Source organism: Falco biarmicus, chromosome 14 (genome assembly GCF_023638135.1).
Source record: "Falco biarmicus isolate bFalBia1 chromosome 14, bFalBia1.pri, whole genome shotgun sequence".
NCBI lineage: Eukaryota > Metazoa > Chordata > Aves > Falconiformes > Falconidae > Falco > Falco biarmicus.
In genome coordinates, this window is record NC_079301.1 from 11,222,282 (window position 1) to 11,249,145 (window position 26,864).

Sequence of the window (26,864 nt, forward strand, 5' to 3'; positions counted from 1 at the left end):
TGCCAGGGGGAGCTAGTTCCGGCAGCAGCCATTCGGCAGTTTGCTGCCTCCGCCACCGCCATTTCGGGAGCCGCCGCCGCCTCAGCGCGCCGGGACCGCGGGCACCTCGGTCCTGCACCGGCCGCTTCAGCCGAGTGGGCCCCTCCGCACCCGCCGCCCTTCCGCTGCCTCCGCCCGAGCCTCGCCGGCCCCCTCTCGCGATGGCGACCTCCGTGGGGAACGTGGCCGACAGCACAGGTACCGTGGGCTGCCGGGCGCGCCGGGGGCCGGTACCGCCGCAGCCCTGCGGAGCTTGGGCCCTGCCCCCGCCCGGGGCCACGCCGCGGCCTGTGCCCCACGGGGCCGCGCCTGGCCCGCCCCGAGCGCGGCGCTCCCCGCTCGCCGGGCCCGCTCCCGGCGGAACTTTCCAGAAGCGGCGGCGTGGGCGAGGCGGTGGCTTCCGGCGCGGTCCTGCCGCCTTTGTGCTGCTCTCCGCTCGCCCCGGGGCGCCGGCGGGCCCGGGCTCGGGGCTCGGCCCCCGGCGGGTGCTGCCGCTGCGGGCCGCGCTGGGGGGGGCTCCTGCCGCCCTGGTCTCCTGCTGCTAAATTTATCTACAGCAGGTGACTGCGTGTTTGCGGAGGGCGAAGTAGGGTGAAAACTTGACCCAGAGCGCGGCTTAACTGGTCTAGAATCACTAGCTACGCCCAGGGAGCACCGCTGTGCTGGGCAGCGAGATAGCGTGCCCTCGATAAGGAAGGGCCTGCCCTACATCTGGCCTGCACATCTGGAACTTGAGGGACGGGCGACAGAAGAGGAGAAATGTCGCTGTCCCCATAAAGCAGTAAAAAGCAGCATTCTGCTCACTGAAAGGATAAAAGGTCAGCGCGGCTTTATGCCCCAGATTTTTTGAGGTCTTTCTGTAACCAGAGGGAAGGAAGGGTCTGAAAAGCTGAAAAGGTGCCTGGGAAAAGCAGGAAAAAAATAGCATCTATGGAGGAGGATGGGATAGCAGTGCAGAGATAGGGAGGTAAAAAGGAATGGTCGTGGTACAGAAGTGGAAACGGAGAGGCTAAGTGCTGCAATACAGTATTTCATTGCTCCTCAGCTAGATCTGCAGGTCTCGTCAGCGAGGCTGCAGCATCCTTGATCTGTGGAGGTGAAAAGAACCATGTGCATGCTTGGAGAGCATCTTGTGCTCCTTGTCACCGCCGCGTCCCAGATGGTTGTGGCTCCTGTTCGGGCCTAGGTTTTACCCAGATGTAAGGTTGAGCACGAGCATGTAGTGGGTGCTTAGGATGTTAGTTCTGGGGAAAAAAAACGGCCTTGGGTACACTTGTGATAGTTCTGTGCGGGTTTTTATTTTGCTTGCATTCTGTAGAAGTCTCAGGAAGGGTCATTGTCATAGCATGTACTAGGTGTTTCCAAGGTCGTAATCAAAGCACGTAGCACAGGTTAGCCTAGGTACCTAAATTTATGCATGCAAGGCTTGATAAAGAATTTTTCTGTCTGTGACAGTTTGCTGCAGTTATTTTCTTTACCAATGGTTTCAGTAAGCAGACACTGAATTATGCAATCACCGTGTTACGGATTTTATGGGTTGTAGAACTTTTCTTCCAGCCAGCTTTCTATTAAAAGTTTAGCTCATTTTGAACTTTATGACTTAGCTGTCTGGTTCCTATTTTTCAACGAACTTTTCAAGGATCATTGCTAAAATACTTGTTTGGAGGTAGATGACTGCCTGTTTTACACTGAGTGATCAGTCTCCTTCATCTCCTTGGGGGGGGTGGTTTTGTGAAGAGACTTGATAAATGAAAGAAAATGTTAAGTGTTTCACTTATTTTGTTGCTTTTTTTAGCAATTATTATTCTGAGGTATTAAATACAGTATTTCTGCACCACCTTCTTTCTTGCCCTGGGAGTTACAACTTCAGTTTCACTTTTTGCTTAAGTTGGCAAAATGTAACATTTGTGTAATGTTTTTTAGCTTCTTTCCAAGTGGTCGTAAGAATTGTAAGTCTAAACTTTGGGTTCTTTTTTTGGTTTAGCTTTGAAATTTAATAACACTACTGAAATTTTTTTGAAGAAGAAATGGTTCAGTTAGGTCCAGGAGACAGGCTTTTTCTGTCCTGCTTCCCCTTGTATGTGCCATCAGCAGAACTTGAAAATACACCGACTGCTAGAGGGACTAACAACGGCAGAAGGAGGGAGTGAGGAACAGCGTGTTGGTACTCCAGTATCATCATTACTGTCAGCTCCTTGGACTTCCATAAGTGGTGCTGTCGTTCTCACGTTGGGTAACAGTTGTTACCTGCTATTGCTAGCAGGTTTAACTAGGTACTGAAGTCCCACTTTTGCCTTAGCGAGGGTTTGGAAAACTATTGAGCTAGGCTTCTAGGAAGTGGGAATCTAATCTTGATGAAAATACTTGGTTAGTAATTTGTCAAGTATCTGAAAGCAAGTAGCTTTGCTAGTTCCAACTTACTGTGAAACGCTTCAAGTTTTTAGAGCCGACAGAGACAACATACTATCTAGAAAAACAACTTCAGTTAAATTACGTAGTGTTTACAATCTTGTCTTCAACGTAGTGCTCAAAAAGCAATTTTGAAAATAATTATTTTAGATAAATCCCAGTTTCATAAAATAAACACTAGATAGTAACTCTGGACCTAATGTCTTTGTGATTATTTTGCTATCTTTAAAGTTCTCACAAAAGAACTATGAGTCTCAGAGGAGTTTTGCAATACTGAAGTGCAAAGATGTGTGTATTTGGATATTGAAGTGCTTCCTTGTATTAGGAAGGATTTTTCTGTTTTGTTTAAATTCAGAATTGTAAAACTCTGTATGTCCAGTTTAGAAGTGTTTCATAAGTGGAATCAAGTGATGGCAGAGTACTAGAAACGCTGGACTTCAGGAGGAAAAATAAGAGATGCTTGCAGTAATTAAGACTTTTAATAGTAATAATCATTGGTATAAAGGCAGAATTTGAAGGTCAGCACTTCTTTCTAGGATGAACGGTTGTGTTTTTTTTCAAGCTACGCTTCTCTATATTTTAATACAGAACTGTGCTTTGGAAGAAATTTACTTCTCACACTTCAGGTTGTCTAAAACAGGTGGTGTTTTATTTAAGTATTTTGTTCTTCACAGTTGGATCTTAAATACAAAAAACATTGTGTCAATCCCATTGCAGCTAAGTATCCAGAAGCAGTAACTCCTTTCCTGTACCCTGTCTGTTAATGGTTCCTTCTGTAGACCATTTGCATAATCATTGAAGTGTGTGTTTGTCTCTTATCAGATGTTGTTCCTAGGCCATTTTTTTTTTCTGTGAAGGAATCCTCATTACAGAGAATGTAGGAGTGTAGAGGACTCAAGGAATGTTACACAGTTTTTGTGGTGTTTTTTTTTTTTTTTTTGTTGGTTGTTTAAGGGACTTTCACTACCGACACAGCAAAACTTTCTTTTGTTCAAGTCCTTTGAGGTCTTTTTCTGCTGTCCTTCATTTCCCTAATAGGTTTTTAGAACTTATTTTTAATACTACAAAACATAAGATTTACAGTTGGGGAGAGTGAGGAGAGTTATTGTTCTGTTGGCAGCACTTCTGCTGTTGTGAGCTGAAGTACAGTATCGTGCCAGGAATCTTTTAAAATATATCTCAGGTTAATGGAAAATGGTTGACTTGCAAATATTCACAGTCATTACCGTCTACATGCTTCCTATTACTAGCTGATGAAGTCATGGACTTGTACAGATGATGTTAGAAATAGTAATAGGTGGGGACACGAAGATCTGAGAGTTCAAACTGCCACGTGCTGTAGTGTTTTATGTAATTTCAAACCTTTTCATCCTTCAGTTGTGTACACTTCTTTTTCATTTTGTTCTGTTTTTTTGTTTTGTTCCCATTATCTAACTTTTTGTTTTCCCCCCTTAAATGTTTTGGTGATTCTCCAGAACCAACGAAACGTATGCTTTCCTTCCAAGGGTTAGCGGAGTTGGCTCATCGTGAGTATCAGGCAGGAGACTTTGAAGCAGCAGAGAGACACTGCATGCAGCTTTGGAGACAAGAGCCTGATAACACTGGTGTGCTTTTATTGCTATCGTCCATTCACTTCCAGTGTCGCAGATTGGACAGGTAGGAGACTTGAGGTGTTCTGTCAAGCTTTCTTTATGGTTTGAACTTGTAATAGTACTAAGTATAGCTGACAGAAGTTCTGTTCTAGCATTTTGTTTTTATCACTGAACACAAGCACTGACTGACTTCATGGCAGCAGTAAGGACTGGTCAAAAATAATGTTTTTACTTTTTTAATGTTGTTAGAGTAAGAGAAATACAAATTGGAACCGCTTTACAACAAGCAACAGATCTTGCCATTATTCTCGTATTATTTTCATATTGAACACATTAATATAGGAGTGTCAGCCACACTTCTGTGTACTGGAGGTATTTACATGTGTAAACAAAAGCTTTTGGTTATTTATTCCACCTGCATTGTGGGGGGTTTTGGGTTTATGTTGTTGTTGTTTTTTAAGTTACAAAAATGTCGCAAAATGGCATGATCAGTTAACGATTTTTGTCATCTGAAAGTTGTCTTTATATTTTTTCTGCTTGCCTGTTACTGATCTTGCTTTCTGTGCCTCAAGCATTTTGAAATGCACTTTTTCTAGCTGTAAATATGTGTGTGATGGTGAAGGAAGGAAGAACTTTCGGCTGAGATTTATATGAGCTTCTGAATGAAGTTGTAATAACAGTTCAGATATGGAAAAATAAAATGGGGGAGGATACAACGGAATTCTACATCTACATCTGTCAGCTATTTACTGCTTCTTGAAAAGAGTATTGAGTGGAACATTGCAAAGTATACAAGTGTTGAAGGAGGCTTTGCAGGATTTCTGTAGTGCTTTCTCCAATTGAGATGAGCTCAGGTTTGGTGAGGTGACTTGAATGCTACTGATTGCAAATGAGAGTTTTCAGTGGAATCTAAAATAGGAAAAGTGGAGATGATAGTTTAAGCTACGAGAAGCTAAACAAACAGGACAGCTCTGTAAGTCCAGATTTGTTGGCTGTATGTTTGGCTTGAAATAAGCATGAATGTTCATTAAGTAACTAGGAAAATAGGTAAATGCTGAAAGTCAAAGGTGGGCTTTTTTTTGTTTGTTTGTTTTTGTTTGGTTTGGTTTTTGTTTAGGTTTGGTTTTTTTTTGCTAACTTGTCTGATTTTTTCCAGGTCTGCTCACTTCAGCACTTTAGCTATTAAACAGAATCCTCTGTTGGCCGAAGCCTACTCAAATCTAGGCAATGTGTACAAGGAACGTGGACAGCTACAAGAAGCAATTGAACATTATAGACACGCACTGCGCCTCAAACCAGATTTCATTGATGGATATATTAATTTGGCTGCTGCGCTGGTAGCTGCAGGTGATATGGAAGGAGCAGTACAAGCATATGTGTCTGCCCTTCAGTACAACCCTGTAAGTAACACTTAATTTTCTTTCTGCTTTAGTACTGTCCCAGGACACACAAATAGCAGGTTTCAAAGAATGAACAAGTGATAATCCTTCCCTATAACCTGTACACCATAAACTTAATGGTATACTTAATACTTTCTTAAGGATCATTGGAAGACTTCTGTCACAAAAAGTTCCAAGTTCTGTGTTGCAATACAGTAAGGGCTGCTGGTTGTGTACTTGCCTGTGTTGTTGCGATAACAGAAAAGCAAGGAATTGGGGTTTTATTTTGGTCTTTGAGTGTGTTTTTTTCTCCCCCAAAGTCAGAAGTTTGTGAATAACCTCATGTAGTTTTGTGTGCTTTTTAAGGCACACTTATTACGGTGAGAGAATCTCTGCTCACACTTGAATGTGAGATCTTGAAAAATGATCAGGTATTACTTTATCACAAAGTCAGAAATTTCATGGTGACAAAAGTTACCTGGTTTAATTTCCACTGTTGTCTGGTTTACAGAAATGTCATTTTTATGTTTTATAGGCTGAAACTGAGTATCTGTTTATAAGTGACTCCAATAAAATAGGTCCAGTGTTTGGATTTTTGGTTGTAACTGCTTTGAATTGACATTTTTAGTAAACGATCTACCAGACTGCTGTCTTCTGTTCATTTTGCATTGTACTCAAATAATTTTTATAGTACTAAAAAAGATGGTATCTGCTTGCTGTTTGGTTGTATGTTTTGTCAAAAAGCACTTGAAATGCATCGTCTGTCTAGTGTGCATATATCCTTTCTTGTTTGGAAAAGCAAATGCAAACCCAGTCCAACAAGAGCTCGGAATCTTGTTTTTTCTTAGAGGAGTTGAGTTTTGTTTAGGTTAGAACTCCATTTGCTAGTGTTGACAAAAATGTCCCCGTTTTCTGTGATCTCTACTGTTAGATAATGCAGTTGCAGCCTGTGCCGTGGTTACAAGTGAAAGAATAAGTGGCAGGGCTGTTTAAAACGCATGGATTAGTGGGAAAAACAGGGCGAAAACCTGCTTTGGGGATACAGGAAGCAAAACCGCTATATTTAATCTATTAAAAAATCATAATGGCAGTGGTGTAAGTTAAGAATGCAGGTTTGCAGTCATGCTTTAAAAAAAAAAAGGGGGGGGGATCTTCATGTACATATGGCAAAAGAACTTAAGCTGCTTGGAGGCAGAGGCATTTGGTTTCAGTTTTATATTTCTGTATAAAGAGGGATTGTATGAAATGCTACTTTCTGCTTCTTAGAGTTGTATTTTTACAGTACTAAAACCAGGAAGATTATCTGTTGGCTGTAATGTTAGGTCAAGAATAAGTAATTGATACTTGTGATGTATTTATTAAGAATTAAAAATAAGCTGTAGAGGGCTGGGGCATTCTTTATAAGTTCTCTGTGAAGACCTTTGGGGTGTCTGAAGTCCTGAAGCTGATAGTATGACTTTGATTTTCCAGGACTTGTACTGTGTTCGTAGTGACCTGGGGAACCTGCTCAAAGCCCTGGGTCGCTTGGAAGAAGCCAAGGTAGGTGTTGGGTAGAATACATGTAAACGTCAGTGTTTTGAAAACTTGAACTTTGCACCAAGTCTTCAAATCTGCGTTGATCTACAGACAGTCTGAGAAACTGCTGAAAACTGAAGGCACTGAAACACCCCAGAGTAGTTGCAGGGCAAGATATGGCATGTCCATGTTTAAAAGTTGGTTTAAGTCAAGAAATGGAACATTACCAAGCCTTTCTGCTGAACTAGACTGTCTGATACCATTCTGAAGTATTGGGCAGGGGCTCCATCATGCTCTTATCTGGAAATAAGTAACAGTCCTTCAAATCTGAGGCTTGCCTGCTGGTGCCAAGCAGAGAGCCTGTGGTTAGCTCGAGATCCCTGTACGATGCAGGTGCTATTGAAAATGCTGCTCTTCTAAAGTCCTTTGTGGCTTGTAAGTGGAGAAGAAACTTATCCAAATGTTACCTTGTAATATTGGCTTTTAAAGATTTTTATTCTTTTAACTTTTCCCTTCCCTTGATAGTGGAAGAAAGGCTAGTAAACGATCAATAGCTGCAGTATGCGAAACCCCCGAATATCTTTTCTCATGTCTTCCCTCTCCCCTACCCCAAAATAAAGAAATCAGAAGGACAAAGCTGGTTTGTTTGGGAAATGAACTGATCGAAAGAAAACTTGCTGTAGTGGAAAGGTGGCTTCTAGCAGTCTTGTGTTTCCTAAACTGAGAATTCGAACACCAAGATGAGTTTAAAATTCTTGGCATGTTAAAACTTGGATTGCACAAAGAAATTGTCTTGTTACAAGCCACCTTACGCGTCCGCGCTGCAGGGGTGAGGAGTGTGGAGAAATCGGAAAACACTCTGGACTCCACGTCTGTCACTCCAAGCCCCACGCGCATGCTAAAAAGTGGAGTGTATGAACAGCGTAGCTGTCTGTTTGGCTGCAGCACCATTTGGGGAGGGTTAATGATCTTTATGGGGTAATTGGAGTGCGGGTTCAAAGTTCATTATCTTTTTGACTTCTCTTAACAACTTGGATGTGCGTACCATCCTAGGGCAGCCTAATTGATTTGGTCGGATCCAGGTTGAAAATATTTTGTAGCAGCATTCACAGTTTGAACAGTCTTTGAGACACTTGGTTCTCAGCCCACCAAGCGGACAGCTAACATGAATTGCACTTCACTGCAGCTTTAGTGTGACTGGTATAGGCCAAGACACTGCGCCTGCCTTAGGTTGCTGACTTCTTTGTTTCAGAGCTCTGGAGACACCTAGTTTGAAAGTGTTATTCCGTTTTGTGAGAACTTAATAAATGAGGAAAAACATCTTGAGTAAATTGCAATGTGTTTCTTTGGTTATCAGTCCATTTGAAAGATCAAGCCAGCAGATTCCTTACAGTTTGAACTAAAATTTAATTTCTTTGTAGATATTTCAGAGCCTTTCTTCCAAAAAAAAAAGTCCCTGCTGTATGCAATTACCCTGATTAACCCTCTCCCTTCTGCATGTCTCCCTTGTTACAGACAGATTGTCCTCATTCCCATGTGTTAAGACATATCCAAAAAAATGCAATTGCTTTGTTGAACTCTTACTAATGATCTTGTTTTATTTTCTCTCTTGTTTTTGGTTTTTCACCACTGATATTGTATTTAGAAGGTTTCAGGTGGGTGAAACCTCCTATTCCATGCGTAAGGTGCCTCGCTGAAGGGAGCTCGAGGCCTGGATCTAGGGCAGACACACACCTCCTCCTCCTCTTCCAGCAAGGAACGCACCGAAAAGTCACATGATGAGAAATATGGTAACGGGTTTGTAACTGCCACAGCAAAACCATTTGCCTCCATGCCTGAATCTTCTGTCTTGTGGCTTCAGAAACAGCTTAAAATATTTAATTACAAGCAAGTAATGTAAGAATATTTTATACTAGTAGCCACAAATTCTTTCAAAGAAATAAAGTAAAAGTAAATTAAAATATTTTTAAAGAAATAATTGGAGATAGTTAATAGTAAAAGCTTCTAACTCTTCTGGTTGTTCATTTTTTTCCTTTTTTCTTCTTTGTTTGGATTGCAGCGTTCTGCTCTTCTGATGATGCGCTGTGATCCTGCAGTAGCGCAAAGGCTGCGCAGCGGTAACGCGCATTGCGTGCGATTAAGCCCTCGTGAACGGTTGACTAGATGATTAATCTCTGATTGGGTGACTGCCCAAGCTCCAGGCTGCAGCCTTTTGGATGAAATTGGGTTGTAACACATTTAAGAGTCCAGATATCAAATTTAATATGAGAGTTTGTTATGGGCCTGTCTGGTAGATTAATGATTCTGGTTGGCCGTTCACTGGATCTAGGGGCAATCAATATAGCAAAGCAGTTCGCAGCGATAGCGTGGCGCCGTGCTGTTTAGGATGCGCAGCGATTTCTTGCGCTTGCATTACAGGGACCTAAACCTTCATGCAATCCTGTCATTTGAGGTTTTGAAGCTGCAGATGATTCGATGTATTTGGGGGTGGGGCGGGGGGGAAGGGAAACAAGATACGGATGGGGTATGTCATCTCACTTGACAAGGACAGCTGAAACCGAAGAATGGCTTCATCTTTTTCATTAGTTTTTCTATTTTTTTAAGTAATTTCTGTCTGTTTTAGAATGCTACACAATTTAACAATTACATTTCACAGCAAAGTTGTATTTACACATTAGGGTTTTTTTGTGTACTTAAGGATGGCAGATATTTCCGCTGAACTACTCAAATTATTTTGAAGATTATTTCTGTGGTGACCTGGTGTCTAAAGGCATGTTAATTTGTTACCAGCATAACTGAAAAATGGTGGGCTTGCACTTGGGTTTTGGTTTGCGCTGGCGCAGGATCAACAACAGTTTGCAGCGCATTAGTTTTGGCGCAAGCTAGCCTATACTGCAGGGTCACTTTTGGCTGGTTAGAGAAGGCATACTAACAATTATTTTTTTCTTATTTTTTTTCTTTTTACAAATATTCCCCTTCCCTTGTATCTCTCTTCTTTAACTGTTCCAAGGCCTGTTACTTAAAAGCAATTGAGACTCAACCAAACTTTGCAGTGGCTTGGAGTAATCTTGGCTGTGTTTTCAATGCCCAAGGAGAAATTTGGCTTGCAATTCATCACTTTGAAAAGGTAACTATCTAAGCCAGTCAGCTTCACTGCTAGATTTTAACGTACGTGCAGTTGTCTGCTTGTAGATTAAATGTTTTGATCAGCAGAGAACAGAGTTCTTTGGATCCTTTTAGTTAACATCCTATGTTAATAGTTGTTCAGGTTTTTTTTTACTTCCTGATGTTTCGGACTGCCTGTGTGCCACTACAGAGATATGTTTACAGTTGCCCTAAAGACTTCACACACATGTAAAAGAAAATTCATTAAGTGGTTTTACAATCCTTTTCTGGAATAAACTTTTTAAAAATCTAATTTGATGGGAATGATGTTTTGTATGTTTCATGTGTTAGAGGGAGAAACTACTTTGTGCTTAAAATCTTTTTTTCATTGTGATTTTGTTGCAGGTATTACAGTCCTATGGGTAACTGAGGAGAACAATTTTAAGTGACACACTAGTTCCTCTTCTTCAGGATTATTTTTTACCACTATTGTTTCAGAATTCTTAGATTGGTGTCATTAACTAGTTCTCTGATACCTTCCCCCACCCCCCCCCCCCCACCCCCAAATTAAAGGCATCGTGGCGTGGGTAGGTAGGAGTGTTAAGTATAATCAGCCTAATGTGAAATAAATGTTTTAATGCTTTATTCTGCAGTAGTTGCAACTGACTAGATAAGCAAATGAATACGTTTGAAGGTACTGTATGGTTTTGTTTCTACAGATAAATAACTTGGATGCTCTGTGATTGATTTCTATAGCTTAAGTTTTCTTTTTTACTAGGTTATGGGTAAAGTCTTAGATGCTTACAGATTGGGGTTATCAAATTTAAAAAACCCCAAGCAAACAGAAAACCAGCTAGGTTTCATAGAATGTTCTCCTGTTAATGCTCAAAACTGTTAATATTCAAAAATATTTTCAGGCTGTAACACTTGACCCAAATTTTTTGGATGCTTACATCAATCTGGGAAATGTCCTGAAGGAGGCAAGAATATTTGACAGGTAAGCAGATAAGTACTATTGCTCTGTTAGTGGCCTGTCAGATCTATCAAGATAGAAATTATGTATCCTGATGTAAAGTATCTTTGGACTGTATAGTGAAGATTTGTGCTGTAAGCTAAGCAGGCAGATCGCTTTGAAATGCATACAGAGCGAGTTACTTGAATTCTAAAAAAAATTAAGGTCCTGTGGAATGTATTCCTTTTTGTCACTTTCCTGTACTTAATAAAAATGTTAAAAATGAGTGTTTCTGTATTTATTACGTGTTGGCATCATGTTACTGTTTTGGATTGCAGTACTGTTGCTGTCGTCTTGAACTAACTTGTTTCAAGACCTCTGACCTGGTATATCTTACTTTTGTTTCTGTAAGAAAATCCAGGCTGTGTTATTTGTATGCAGTGTCTATATTGTATCTGTTAATTGGATTATAATTTCTGGTAGCTGTGGTTTGTGGCTCCAAATCTAATAAAAGCTTGCAAGGAACAGGTTAGTTATTGTAACTAGTTGCGTTGCACAGTGTAAATCATTCAGTGATCTCTGTTTTAACCACAAATTAATGAGCTAAATAGGAGAATGTTTCCTCAACATTTTGGACTTCACATCAACTTTTTGAGATTCTACTTACTGTGTATACTGTTGTGATTTTTCTAGAAATCAGATTAGAGTTCATACGTACAGTATTTATATAGCACTGTAGGAGCATATAATCAAAGATCTCTCTTTTGGAGAAAGTAAAGTCTGAAGTATAAGTAAAGCTTGATACATGTGTTTGGTTAGCAGAGAGGATGAAGACATGTAGCCTTAAGCTACTGTTCCTATTGTAACAGTTGCTGTGCAGTGTCTCTTCACTGTCCTGTCCAGAGGAATAATGAATCCCCTTACACCTGTTTACACAGGATAAGGCACAACCATTCCTTACCAGGGAGCATAGTGACAGGGCAAGAGGTAGTGGTTTTAAACTGCAAGAAGGTGGGATTTAGATTAGATGTTAGGAAGAAACTATTTACTCTGAGGGTGGTGAGACACTGTAACAGGTTGCCCAAGTGAAGTTGTGGATTCATCCTCCCAGTAAGTGTTGAAAGCCTTTGAGCCAACCTGATGTAGTGGAAGGTATCCCTGCCCGTGGCACAGCAAGAGTGGGGCTGGAAATAGATGATCTTTAAGGTCCCTTTCAACCCAAACCATTTATGAAATGAATAATAAACTGGGGTCAGGGGGGTGGGGCTGGGTGGGAATGGAGCCAAAGTCTCATTCTTATTTTAGTAATGAAGAGTGTTTAACAGAAGTAGGCAAAGGCTTTACTTTTTTTCCAGAAGACTTAACTTGTGATTACTGTACAGCATCGGGTGGGAGGAAAACATTCCTATTTGACAACCTAATTGTTCTAGTCTGCTACTCATTACAGCATTCAGCATAGTTTTAAAATAACATGTATAATTAATTCATCCCTTGATTGGGGTTCTAATTCAGGCAATGCTCTTCTGCATTTTCAGTAACGTCTTACAGGACAAATTTGTGTATAATGTATTAATAATACATATCCCTTGAAGTTTGGGGGGTTTTAATATGGGTTATTCTTTTGACCAAGGTAAATATAATTACTGCTCCGTGGATGATTGTTTGCCTTCTTTTTCTTGTTACAGAGCTGTAGCAGCTTACCTACGAGCCTTGAGTTTGAGTCCGAATCATGCAGTTGTACATGGCAACCTTGCCTGTGTGTATTATGAGCAAGGACTAATAGACCTAGCGATAGACACCTACAGGAGGGCTATTGAGCTACAGCCCCACTTCCCTGATGCCTATTGTAACTTGGCCAACGCCCTGAAGGAGAAAGGCAGTGTAAGAAGTGCTACTTTTCCTTTGTAAAATTTTTAGAAGTACTGTGAAAGTGTATTTTAGACGCTAGCTGTTACCAGCTCTATTAAGATGGGATGCTGCCCTCTAGTCATAAGGAAGAATTAATTCAGGAAACCCTGCACCTTGAACCTGTTCAAAGTGATTGCGTAATGACTTCTTATAAACAGTGCTGTTAAAATAAATATTACCATATCAACAATATCCCTTTTTTTGAAGGTGGTAGAAGCAGAAGAATGCTACAATACAGCTCTTCGACTTTGTCCCACTCATGCAGATTCTCTCAACAATCTAGCAAACATCAAACGGGAACAGGGGAATATTGAGGAAGCTGTCCGTCTTTATCGGAAGGCTCTTGAGGTACAGTGGAATTTGATGAGGGACAGGTGGGGATGCAAGTTGGGAGTGTGTAATATAACAGAGGATTTTTCCCTCTTAGGTTGTAAGTGGGGGAGTGTCTGCTCAAAGACACAAGTTGTGTAAAAGAAAGAGTAAGAAATGCACAAGTATTTTTTTAATATGGTCTACTTGGGGCACTTGAGAGATTGATTCTACTTCTTTTTCTTCCAGGTGTTTCCGGAGTTTGCTGCTGCGCATTCAAATTTAGCAAGTGTTCTGCAACAGCAAGGAAAGTTACAGGAAGCTCTGATGCATTACAAAGAGGCTATTAGGTAAATGGATACTATCTGTAATAGTCCCAGCCTTTCATAAAGGACAGTGCCATAGATTGTGACTTACAGAGAGTGACTTACAGTAGCATATTTTCACTGAAATAATTGCTTTGCAAACCATAAGGTCTGGGTACAGGTATGTCTCCTCAATGGAGGAGGAGCTTTAATTGTTGATGACAATATATTATCTTTATTTCTCAGAATCAGCCCCACATTTGCAGATGCTTATTCTAATATGGGAAATACTTTGAAGGAGATGCAGGACGTTCAGGGAGCTCTACAGTGCTACACCCGTGCCATTCAGATAAACCCAGCTTTTGCTGACGCCCACAGCAACCTGGCCTCTATTCACAAGGTAGCACGTGTGAATGATTCACTCTTAGGGTATGGTGGGACACTGTATTTACTTCTAAGTATATTTTTATCTGCTGACTCATTTCTGTGTCTTTATAGGATTCAGGGAATATACCAGAAGCCATTGCCTCTTACCGCACTGCTCTGAAACTGAAGCCTGATTTCCCAGATGCCTACTGCAACTTGGCCCACTGTTTGCAGGTGAGGAAGATGGGGCTTTGATTGTAATTCTTAAGATTTTTTGTGCGGCAAATGCTAAACGCGATCATCTCAACCAGTCACTAATTTAAATGTGAAGGGTAAACTTAAGCCTTAAATCAGAAGATAAGATTATAAGTCATCAACAGTAATAACCAAAGATTCTTGCTTCTATTTTTGGAAGAAGCATGAGCCTCAACTTGTGAAATATGTGATAAAGATCAAAGGGAGCTGTTGTCCTAATGTTCTTTTTATTTTTTCCTTTTTCTAGATTGTCTGTGACTGGACAGACTATGATGAAAGAATGAAGAAGCTTGTTAGCATTGTAGCTGATCAACTGGAGAAAAACAGACTACCTTCTGTCCACCCACATCATAGCATGCTGTATCCCCTTTCTCACAGTTTTAGGAAGGCTATTGCTGAGAGACATGGAAATCTGTGTTTGGACAAGGTAGGAAGTTTAATACAGGCCAGTTATGATTGAAGTACTTCGTGGTTTTGCTTGATCCCACTGAAAATCTAATACTCAGATAGTTATTAGCCTTTGTAAGGTTTCTGAGAGGTAGGATGTAGTGGTACTCGTCTAGTTTTGCAAAGTACATGCAAGGGTTGTTTTGGAAAAGCAGAGTGAGTAAAATAGTCTTTCCTGACCATAAAACAGATCCAGGCTGCTCTGTGTTCATACTTCTGAAAATCTGGTCCTTTCCATCATTCATAGTGCCTGGATCCTGAACTTGCCTTCAGCGAATCCTGGCTGGAACCTGTGAGCTTTGATAGGCTCTGGGATTTTGAAATGTACTCACTTTAGTGGTGATGGCAGCAATGTGCAAGGGTGGTGCATCACAGTAGGAGGTACTTGAGTATTTGCTGTCAATCTGTTTTGGAATACTTTATGTATAGTAGATTTTCCCAAAAATGTAGCTTCTCTTGCTGTTACTATTTAACTGTGTGCCATTTCCACAAGACCGCACATCACCTCAAGCTGCCAAGACTGCAGTTGCAGTCGGTGGCGAGTTCTGTAACTATAAGTTGATGCAACTTCTTCTTCTTTTCAGCCAGAGAGTCACAGCTGTTGACGCTTGTGAATGTTGAGATGGACTGCTTGAGCAGTTGTAACTGAAAATACACTGTCAGCCAGTGGAAGGGTCTGGTTAACTAATGTAAAGATCTCAGACTTCAGAAGATAACACTTAGCATACAGATTGGCTTGTCTTAATAGCTTAATAATCCTGTCAGTGATAGTGGCTACAAGCTGATGTCTGGGGAAGATGGTCAGCATAAGAACAGAAAGCATACTGTGGTACTTCACAGGAGTAATCTTCGGGTCACAAGTGGCTTGTAGTTTGAGAACTCCCTAGTCATAGTGGTGTGGTGTCAGTATATTTAATAATTAGGGATGGAACAGTTAAACTGGTAGAGAAGTAGAAATGTCAACTTGCAGTAGTGATGTCTGTCTTTATTTGGCTGCATGTGGGTATGTGACAGTACCCACTTGTAACACAGTTTGTGGGCATTACACTTGGCTCCAGTGGATTACGTATAATGCAGTTTTGAAACAATAGATGCCCACAGACCACTTGAATGTGGCATAAGGCTAATTCTACAACTCATGGGTGGGGTTTTTTCCCCTCTGTTGAGCATTTGGGTTTGGTTCTGGAGTTTATAGACAGTTGTGTATATTTTCTTGACAGATTAATGTTCTTCACAAACCACCATATGAGCATCCCAAGGATTTAAAAGCCAGTGAAGGTCGACTTCGTATTGGCTACGTGAGCTCTGATTTTGGAAACCATCCAACCTCACACCTAATGCAGTCAATCCCAGGCATGCATAACCCAGACAAATTTGAGGTAAAAATACAGATGGAATGCTTAAAGCTTTAAATAACAGCTGTTAAGTGGCAATTTCTTTTTCTTGGTGCAGACAGGTAAACTAGGCAAAGGCAAACTTTAGTTTCCAGGTGTTCAGGGCTTTTTCTTAGCAGGTGTTTTTTAATGAGTTGAAGAGTTCTCCAGCCTGAGTCATCCTTCTTTACCAATATGAAGTGTTATTTAGAAGGTAGGCAGATTAGATACCTGTCCTCAGAACTGCTGTAGGTAGGATTGGTGGCCTATGGAAAACTTTTTTTTAAGCTTCAGCTGCTCTTCTTTGAGTAGTTGTGTTTCAGCATCGAGGTACTACTGTCAGGTTACTTGTGATTTACAGTTATGCATCTTATTTTTATTCATGCTCCGCTGCTGGTTTTGTTACATGTATTTTTGTCTGGGATACCTGAATCACAAACATGAACTTGAGGTTGGTCTGACTACATCTTTTTCAAAAGGAAATGATACGCTACATTTACTCCAGAAGGAGCATATGGAATTTAACAATGCTAAAGACAGTCACGTCTATATTTGGGTGTCATGATAAGGGACTGAGGCTGTAAACAAAACTAATTCCCACTTAACTTTGTTTGCTCTTTGACTATTTAAATTGCCTTGGTCTTGAGCTCCTGCTTTCCAAGACATGAGAATTTGCTTGTCCTTGTAAAGGATTGTGTTTCCTTTTTGCAAAAGTGTTTTTTATGAATCTTTTTTTTTGTTGTTTTGGGACTTTTTCCTAACTTTCTTGATTTTTCCTGGTCATGAAGTCTTTGTAGTCTGAAGTCCTTGTGGCAGAGTTGCTTGCTTGAATTGTTATCAGAAGCATGACTATGAATCAGATCGTGAAACATTTACATTGGTGGGCTGAATACATGGGGTGTGGGGGAGAATATACCGTTATCCTTGAGTCAGCTTGAGACAAAGGGCAGTCTTTCCTGTTCTGGATTTATAAAGCTCCACAGAACTTAATTTAAATACTAAATAGAAGTTTATTATTGTTTTACTAAAACCATGCTTTCGTCCTGCAAGAATCTCTCTATGTATTGGTTCTGTATCTGTATGTGCTAGGTTAGCTTAAGATGCCTGTTTACATAACCTGGCAACTTCGAGTTTCTCAGATACATTTGCAGTTTCTTAATTGGAGAAAACTAGTCACTGTTTAATATAATCTGTTAAAAAGCTTCCCCAAAGCTTAGCTTATCTGTTCAACCTGACTCATAATTATGATTCTCACTAATTACAAGTTCAAAGGTGTCTTCTAAAAGGCATTCTTAGAGAAATTAATGCATATGCAAATAAGTTTGTTCAAATTACCTTGCACAGATGAGAACGTTGTGTGTATGTCTGCAAGATGCAGTACCATACCCTAGCGCCAGAACTAGGTAAAACTGGGACCTGGTGCAGATGTGTCAAATGCCCCTTATTTTTTGCACTTCTTTCTCAGCTGGCAAATGCCACACAAATAGAATATAATTTGTATGAAACTAGATGTAATTTTGCTAATGTAATTTAAAATTGTAATACCGTATGTTTTATAGTGAAGTTATTAGTTGGCAAGTTGTTGCAGATACTCAATTTCGGTGCCTCGTATTCTAGGTATTCTGTTACGCCCTGAGTCCTGATGATGGTACAAACTTCCGTGTAAAAGTGATGGCTGAAGCAAATCATTTTGTTGATTTATCTCAGGTGAGCTTCTTTGATGCATTGACCTTTTAGCAGATGTAAGTGAAGGAAGAGACCAGCCTGTAGTTTTGAGATTTTTAGTTGCAAATGTTTCTTGAATGAGGCTGATGTTAGTCTTGAGAATTTTGGAGTTTGTAGATGTATTAGTGTTACCTTACCTGGGATGCAGTGGTTAGTGTGTGACCTCTGTGTGATTATTAGAAAGTAATGTTAGCAATATTGAATAACTGTTCCATTAGGTCTTAAGATAATATACATGATATTTAGATATGACTAAGTCAAGATGCCACAACTCTAAATATATTTAAGCTTGCTTTACTCCAGTGAGGCAAGATAGAGGCTTGATGATTAATGGGGGGATTTTGCCCCATTATCAAAAGGCTGTTTTGGCAACATATACAGGTGAGTTTGATTTGTTAAGTTCTGTGTGAAAACTGATGTTAATTTCAGTGTACGTAGAAGTCAAAGATTTACACTTTCTCAAGATAACCTGCAAAACCCTAAAGCAACACAGGATAATTAGGGTACATTAATAATGGAACTGGATTGGCACCTGGACAGTCCCAGATTAGGTCATAGGAAAAACTTGCATGCAGTTTTTAAACTCGTCATGTTATTCAGGACCTGCTCTCATAAGTAAAAGTGCTAAATTGGTGTCAGCAGAATTGCTCTCTGAGATAAATTTTGCAAAGTTGATCCTTTAAAATGTTCTTTTAGAATAATGAGCTTCAGTTATGCTTGTGGAAAGCCATCTGTTGTCCCCCCCTGCTTTTGCAGCTGTGGACATTGAGAAAGCCTTGGGTCATAGTAAGAGAGGACAGCATTTTCATGTTTGTTGGTGCACTTAGCAGCTATCTAGGAAGAATTCCTTCCTTTGCCCGGAGTGATACACTGAGTTTTCTTACTTAAAATTATTGAGGCATCAACTTGTATTTTTAGGTTATAGTGCAGCTCTTAAAAGATTTGTACAGAAGGGTTAAACGGGTAGAAATGGTTTGCTGTGATCTATTGCATTAGCAGTGTAACTCACTGAAAGTTAAACTAAGGTGGGAACTCCAGTTGTTGTCTGTTCATTGATACAACTGCCTGTGTGCATCTGTTTGCCTTGCTATGAAGTGTGAAGTAGCTTTCCCTTTTTACAAAAAGGAAGTACTTTTATGGTGCATATTAATTGCAGGGTGAGTCAGCATTAGTGGTAGAGTAGCTAATTGGCTTACTCTTGATCTTCAGCTTGAAGTAATTTCTCTGTATTGCCTTAGTTTGGGAATCTTGCCCTACATAAGGCTAATTAATGATCAGAGCTTACAGAAGTGGTGGTGGGGCTGGGTTTATATAGCCTCAGTTTCTAGCTTCTGAGTTTTTTTCTACTGCTGAACTAGAGACATCTATCAAGTATTTTCTTTTATCTGCTTGTAGGTGACTATAATTCTTGGAGGAATTTAAAACTGTTGAAAATTATTTACCTTTCAGTATTAGACAGGAAGAAACATGTTGTAATTTCCAAGGCTTTGCTGTTCTTCTTGAAGGTCATTGGTAATACCTTGTGTGAAGTTCTGCTCTTTGTTTTTGATTTAGCCAAGGACTGAAGCAGTTTCAGTATTGCTCAGAGTTCTTTCTGTGGTTCACATATGATATTTTTCTGCATGACTTGCTGAGCTTGGCAATGCTAGGCATCACTCCTGATGTGAATGTGCAGAGGCAATCTTCAAGTACCTGCCACAGTTACAGTTTCTGTCAGCAACTGCTTCAACTGTGTCTAGCAAACTTATGTTTTTCTTGGCTTCAGCAGGGTTTTTTTGACCGGGTTGAGGACTTGCACCTCTATAAAACCAGAAGTAATGGGATTTAAGTCTCACTTAAATTATGCAGTTGACATTTATCTATTGGTACACTGATGACTAACCACATTTATTACTGAAAGACTGAGAAAAAAACCTTTTTTTTATTTAAAGAAAATAAATTTTATATATGTATTTCTTTATTCTTCAGATACCATGTAATGGAAAAGCAGCAGACCGCATCCATCAGGATGGGATACACATTCTCATTAATATGAATGGTTACACCAAAGGAGCCCGCAATGAATTATTTGCCCTGAGACCAGCACCTATTCAGGTAACTAGAGAGCTCTGTACCTCAAAAAAACCACTTGTGAGTAGGAAGTTTCTCTTTTTCTTCTGGCAGAGTGGAAAAAAATTCTGAAGGTTCATGTTGATCAGTAAGTGAGAGAGACTTTATAGGGCTTAGCATATGTGAGGCAAATAGGATCATTCTGTTGAAACTGAGGAGTCTGAGTTGTTTTATATGCTTTATGGTCAGTTGACTGTCCTGAATGAGAACTTAATTCTGTGAGGTTCCTGTACACCACTGGCTTTCTTGCATTAGTGAGGACAAAAAAAAAGGGTATTTGAAGCAGTTGTGGAAGTTAGTTGTGGTGTTTTAATATCAAGTTTTAGTGAAATTCAAGTTACAATAAGTCAGAGTCAATTTTTTGATTAAGGATTTTCTAAAATGCCTGTGGAAAGAGAATGGGAGAAGCCTGAACTGGAGTTACTCTAGGCTACAAAAGTTTGTCTCAAGCTAAGTAAGAGAAGCTGTTATCACTGATGGTTGGTATTCTGGCCGTAGCTGCACATAGCTGGATACTTTGGCCTTTTGCTTGAGGGATCTATTTTAGAACATCCTTGAACTGTTCACTGTCTCGATAGTGAAAAGTTTGGGTTGGTGGTTGCTGTTCAGTTGATAAAGCACAAAGAAGGAACTTGAATCTGTAGGTGAAAAATATAACTTGAAATATATTGATTTTTATCTTCATTTAGTTTTGCAATGCAGCTGGGACTGGACCCTTGCTTTCTTGTTTTTTAGGCAATGTGGCTAGGGTATCCTGGCACCAGTGGGGCGTTGTTCATGGATTATATCATCACAGATAAAGAAACTTCGCCAGTTGAGGTGGCTGAGCAGTATTCGGAGAAATTAGCTTACATGCCAAACACTTTCTTTATTGGAGACCATGCCAACATGTTCCCTCATCTGAAGGTATGTTGGAAAATAGACCAAGAAAAGCAGGTGTTTTCCATAGCTGTCTTCATAAAATGGTGCTTGGTAAAGAACCTTTACATTTTAAAAAAATTCTTTTTTTTTTTTTTAAACAGAAAAAAGCAGTTATTGATTTCAAGTCCAATGGTCATATTTATGATAATAGGATTGTGTTGAATGGCATTGACTTGAAGGCTTTCCTTGACAGCCTCCCCGATGTCAAGATTGTTAAGGTGAGAGCTACTTCTTTGTTTTCAGTTCTAGGGACTGAAGCTGGTACTTTCTCTGATGCTTATGTGATTTATCTTAGATGAAGTGTCCTGACAGTTGTGACAATGCAGACGGCAATGCTGCCCTCAGTATGCCAGTCATTCCTATGAACACAATTGCAGAAGCTGTGATTGAGATGATTAATCGTGGGCAAATTCAGATAACTATTAATGGATTCAACATCAGTAATGGATTAGCAACTACTCAGGTGAGGCACTTCAAGATACTGTTCTCTTGGGTCTTACATTGTATCTGTATGTTTTAACATAACAAGGAAGAAAAACCTCCAAGCAAATGTCTGTCTTCTGTCACGATGGTTTAGTCAGTCTCATACTGAAGTTAACTTGCAAATGTGTTGGAAGCTGCAGATGTACTGGAAGATGATCTTTCCTCCCAAAGATAGACGGGTTATATCACAAGGCTGTCTGAAGTCCGAAGAAATTTAATCTTGTTACATAAAGAAGACACTTGGTTGTTCAGAATTTAAAGGCAAGATTTGTTCATTGCCTGCAGCCTGCAGCATTTGTGAGCTGTTTACTCAGTTTCAGTTGTGTTATTCCTTTAGAAAAAAATGGCTGGGTAATACAGGCAAAGTTATTCCACTGTATCAGCACGTATTATCTCCTTACATCTTCCTTAATGATGCACTATACTGTCACCTCTCAGTGCTTAACAGTTAATTGGATTTTAGTGATCGTGACAGTTACTGGTTTTGTTTATTACTTCTTCCTTTGCAGAATTGTTCTTTTTAAAAATACTATATTTTGACATTGGCATAACTTTTTTGACTTATGAATTTTACTCAGTTTACAGTCCTTCAGGAGAGTTTTTCATCATTTTCTTAGACCTTTTATTATCACTACTCTATTCATAATTCTCATGCCTTGGTTTCTTTTTATGAATTCTTTTGTTCATAACAGAGACTTTCATTTAAGGTAATAGGTCATGTGTTAGTTTGGTCAGTAAGCTTATTAGCATTTTTTTCTGAAGTTATTGTCCCCTGAGAATAATAGAGAATTCTTGTCTTGGCACTCTGCCACCAAGATGTAACAATCCAAGCTCTGTTGGTACACTTCTAAAACAGGATTTCTATCTTTTGATCACACTAATATAATCCTTCTTTGTGCTTGTTTTAATTTGATACCAGCTACTTCTGGGCATAGGTTGATGAGAAATGTGCAGTGTGGGTTTGAGGTCTGCTCAGTGACCTGGATAAGTAGCATTTTACCAACTTCTGTTGAACTAGATTATCTCATACATCTTCTAATGGAGTCAGTGACAGTGAGGTATTGTCATTCATGTCAGGTTTGTCAACGGTATACTTTGGCTGGCCACACTGCCACTGAGCTAAATTTTAAATATGTATGTATGTAAAATACACATATAAAGAAAAAGGCTCTTAAGTTTTGCCCTGTCTGTATTGACGTTTTTATCTGTCTTTGATCCAATGATTGCCTGTTATTATTTAAAAAAAAAAATTAAAAATCATACTTACATTTTACTAATCTTCAAGACTCTTGCATGATATTCTGATTATCCCAACTTTGTCCTCTGCTGTCTTTTATTAGCATGTTCCTATTCTTTGTGAAGGCTGTAAGATCTGTTCATTTTTTAAAGTCTATTAATAACACTTCTAGTTTTAACTTTCAGCATTTCCCATTATTTCATTGTCAGCTGGTTCCTTTACAGTTTATCAGTTACATGTTAGTCTGTATCTTTAGTCCTGACTATCTGTTCTGTGCCTGTTGTCTTTTATCTTAAAAAAAAAAAAAAAAAAACACAAAAAAACCAACAGTGAAAAAACAAAACATACAAACCAGAAAACAGACCACAAGAAACGGCTTTGCTTTCTAAAGACTTCTGTTATTCTTCTTGAAGTCATAATTTCATTTTTGGGTGCAAGGAAATGCAGTGACTGTAAGGAGGGGAGCAGTCCAAGTGTAATGCTTCTTTATATGATTCATTATTCCAATTATTCCAGTTACTTGGATTTTCAGGGGGATACAGAAAGGGCATGAAAATGCCCAGTGTTCACAAGCATGGATGCATACCAATTAAATTCTTGTTATGAGTTAAGTAAACAATTTTGTTTCGTATAATAAAACCAAGGATGTGCTTACATTAACTTGTGATGCTAACAGATGTTGCAGTGTGTCTCATTACAGTCCCACAGGGTGTAGTCTTGTTTGCTGCAATTTCAGTGTTCCAGTAGCTTTTTTTTTTTCTCTTTAGATTAACAACAAAGCAGCAACTGGTGAGGAAGTTCCACGGACTATAATTGTTACTACTCGTTCTCAGTATGGCTTACCAGAGGATGCTGTTGTATACTGTAATTTTAATCAGCTGTATAAGATTGATCCTTCCACTTTACAGATGTGGGCCAATGTGAGTACCTGTATGTAATACAAAATCTAAGGTCAGACTTGTGGAACATACCTATTCTGTTCGAGTTAGTAGAAACTTCGTGCAGGTTAAAATTGTTACTGTTCTATGGAAAACATTGACCCTGAGCTATTTGAATCCTTATGATGCTGTCATGGTTTAACCCCCAGCCAGAAACTAAGTACCATACAGCTGCTCACTCACTCTTCCTGTGCCCCTGAGAGATGGGGAGGAGAATGGGAAAGGAGTGTAAAGCTTGAGGGTTAAGATAAGAACAATTTAATAATTAAAATAAAATAGGAGGGAAACCCCCAAAACAGTAATGGTAATAACAACTATAGTAATGATTATAATGAAAATGAAGGAGAAGGGGAGAGGAATAAAATCCAAAGGGAATGGAGCAAGATACAAGTGATGCACAATACAGTTGCTCACCACCCAGCTGAGCAGCAATCAGCAGGCCCCAGCCAACCTCCCCCAGTGATACACAAGGTCCTTTTGGCTAGTTTTGGGTCAGCTGTCCTGGCTGTGTCCCCTCAACAACTAAAACCATCAGTGTGCTGTCAACATTGTTCTCACACCATGTCCGAAGCACAGCATTGCACCAGCTACTAAGAAGAAAATGCTATCCTAGCTAAAATCAGGACAGATGTTCATGTTGCAGGACTTGGTGTTAATGGAGTATAGAATTTTTTAACTGACTTCAAATCACATCTCTGCTTCTAGCCAGTGAAAAATTGTCTGCCACAGCTTAAGTATGCTGGAACTCCATTGTGAAATAACTTTGGGCTTCCCTAGTCTGCACAATTAAGTTAACTGACCTTGGCTGGTGGTAAATTGATAGATCTGACCACTGAGCGTCTGTATCAAGGTCCAATTTATAGTGTGGTGCAGAGTTACCTCAGGTAATTTTTTTATATTCTATAGTATGGGCCTGTAAATAAATGAGATCATAAATTTTAAGATTTACTCTCTTAAGTAGCGTTCTGTGAACTGTTGCTCAGAGTTGCTGTCTCTTTCAGCAGAATTAGAAATGCAATCTGAATTATTTCACTTGAAATGATTATCTGGTTTTTTTCTTGCTCTGTATCTCAGAAGATTAAAATGAAGTATTGAATGCGCCTTTTGCTACATCTTGGTATATGGTAATTTCTTGTTTGGAAAAGGAGATGTTTCTGACTGAACTTTCTGTATTTGCTTCCTTATTTTCGTTACAGATCCTGAAAAGAGTTCCGAACAGTGTGCTGTGGCTGCTACGTTTCCCAGCTGTAGGAGAGCCCAATATTCAGCAATATGCACAAAACTTGGGTCTTTCCCAAAACCGAATAATCTTCTCTCCTGTTGCCCCCAAAGAAGAGCATGTGAGGAGAGGGCAACTGGCTGATGTTTGTCTAGACACTCCGCTTTGCAATGGGCACACAACTGGGATGGATGTGCTCTGGGCTGGGACTCCTATGGTCACCATGCCAGGTAATGCAGTGGGGAACCTACACAGAACAGATGGATTTGGAGTATTATTAGGTTTTTAATAATGAAGAGCAAACCCAATAAACTTTGTTGCCTCATATAGAGGCAAAAGGAAAGTAACTCATGCTCTGCTGATGTTACTTGATAAGGTTACTCTTGTTATCAAATTTTTATGTTTTTTTTTTACAGGCGAGACTCTTGCATCACGAGTTGCTGCCTCCCAGCTCACTTGCCTGGGTTGTCTTGAGCTCATTGCAAAAAGTAGACAGGAATACGAAGATATTGCTGTGAAACTGGGAACTGATCTGGAATAGTAAGCAAACTTGTACTGTCTGATGTGGTAACATCAAGAATGTAAAGTGCTTGTAGTTGGGCACAGTGCTGAGATTTATCAGTAGTTTTAATCCTGCAGATTACATATTTAATATTTAAAATAGCTAGGCAATCCTCATCTAGAGGTTTCTTGTCTTGCAGTTAAGCCAGCTTCTGCTTTTACAGTAAATTGCTCATTTAGAACAATTGCAGGCTCTTACCTGGTAAAAAGTGCAATATATTTCACCTTTTTGTTCTTTTTAAATTGAAGATTAAGCCGTTTGTCACTTATTACAAATCAAAAATTGTACTGTAAAAAAAAAAGTTACATTACAAATAATGCAACAAGTTAATGCGTTACTGTGGCAGCTCTCTGAGTTATGTGGTAGTCTGTATCTGAAATTATGAGGGGATGGAACAGCAGTATAAATTTGGTGGAAGTCGGGGAGCAGATATTTTTGAAACCGTTGTACTGGCAGTTCTGGGTTAGCTGAAAATAGTAGATTTCAAAAGCAAGCAGTACTGTGAAGTGTTTGGAATCTCTTGCGACTGCTTTAACTGTTGGGTTTGGTTTTTTTATAGCCTGAAAAAAATACGTGGCAAAGTCTGGAAGCAGAGAATATCCAGTCCTTTGTTCAACACGAAACAGTATACAATGGACCTGGAGCGGCTTTATCTTCAGATGTGGGATCACTATGCTGCTGGCAACAAACCAGACCACATGATTAAGCCAGTGGAGACCACTGAGTCTGCATGAAGAGAGACTGACTGTGTGCCCACCTAGAACTCTCCAGGATCTGAGCCTCTCAAACACTTCTGCAGATGATGAGCTAAAAACTGTGCATTTCTACTTAATCTGCCTGGTACTCTGTGGCTGAAGTAATACATGATGGTGATTAAAGCACAGCCAGACTTATTTCTTGCATGATAGGGAAAGACTCAGTAGAGCCTGGGATCCTTTTATTCCATGAGGAATTTGAATGGGATTGAGCCGTGTACATGTGAGCCTGTATGAGTGACTTAGTGGTTGCTGGGGGAAGTTTGAACTGCCCAACCAATTATGATTTCATGGATCGATTGAATCTTCCTGTGAATCTCCTTTTACGTGGATTGGGAATTGGAGCATTTTAACATTTGATTTGGGGTACTCCTGTTGGTATATATGTGTGGTTCTCCCATGACAAGATTTCCAGCTAGCGAGTGTTGCTCCCTGCATTAATTTCTAAACTGTGTGGACTGAAAGGGCATATTTGCTGGTGTAGTCTTTTTTTATAGGTTTTATAAACCACTCAAGCCTATATCAGCCTTTTAATGTTTGACCTCTGTTTTGGAGCTCTCTGTAATGTGTTGGTTTAGGTAAGGATTTGGGGGTTTTTTTTTTTTGTTTTTAAGCTTCTCCAATAACTCAGCTAATTTGGCTTCACGACGGCAGCTCCTATTCTGTTGGAAAAACCAAATCTTGATCAGAAATTAATCCTCCCTTCCCCACAAGTGTTTTGAAGGTAAACACAAACTGGTGCCAAATAACCGATGATTTCAGGAACGATTGTGAATTATGTATAGAGGCGCAGCAGTCCTAGGTACTGTAGCAAAGACTTGGAAGAAAAAAAAAAAATAAAGCTTTGGTTTGCCAGTTTGATTTGACCGGCGTTTCGTGTTTTCTGCTGGCGGGGAAGTGGTCTGAGTTGCTAGCGACCGGGGGGAGGGCTACGGGCGCGGCTGGCCGCGGCCGCTGTGCG

At 39.9% G+C, this 26,864-nt stretch overlaps 1 protein-coding gene across 4 annotated transcripts; it reads left to right on the plus strand.

Moving 5' to 3' along the window:
• Positions 1–26,769, plus strand: OGT (O-linked N-acetylglucosamine (GlcNAc) transferase). Of its 4 annotated transcripts, none has more exons than XM_056359524.1 (22): positions 1–237; positions 3,924–4,104; positions 5,197–5,440; positions 6,890–6,958; positions 9,945–10,061; positions 10,957–11,036; positions 12,677–12,872; positions 13,107–13,247; positions 13,458–13,558; positions 13,760–13,913; positions 14,012–14,113; positions 14,382–14,561; positions 15,802–15,960; positions 17,572–17,661; positions 19,648–19,773; positions 20,524–20,694; positions 20,811–20,927; positions 21,005–21,172; positions 23,197–23,349; positions 24,564–24,816; positions 25,003–25,126; positions 25,708–26,769. In XM_056359524.1, exons 1-22 carry the CDS (start codon positions 201–203, stop codon positions 25,880–25,882), a joined length of 3,138 nt encoding a protein of 1,045 aa, XP_056215499.1. In that variant the 5' UTR covers positions 1–200; the 3' UTR covers positions 25,883–26,769. The 4 variants fall into 4 exon arrangements, with proteins under 4 accessions (XP_056215499.1, XP_056215500.1, XP_056215502.1 ...); XM_056359525.1 differs by having other exon boundaries at positions 2–237; positions 3,954–4,104; XM_056359527.1 differs by lacking the exons at positions 1–237; positions 3,924–4,104; positions 5,197–5,440 and adding an exon at positions 8,580–8,724 and having other exon boundaries at positions 6,884–6,958.
• Positions 26,770–26,864: the final 95 nt, after the last annotated feature.

What these genes read in the sequence shown, in the direction of transcription:
- OGT (XM_056359524.1), top strand. Translation starts at nt 201, where the DNA reads ATGGCGACCTCCGTGGGGAACGTGGCCGACAGCACAG. An exon ending in CAGTGTCGCAGATTGGACAG is followed by an intron (nt 4,105 to 5,196) that starts GTAGGAGACTTG and finishes GATTTTTTCCAG; the next exon opens with GTCTGCTCACTTCAGCACTT. An exon ending in TTTATCGGAAGGCTCTTGAG is followed by an intron (nt 13,248 to 13,457) that starts GTACAGTGGAAT and finishes TTTTTCTTCCAG; the next exon opens with GTGTTTCCGGAGTTTGCTGC.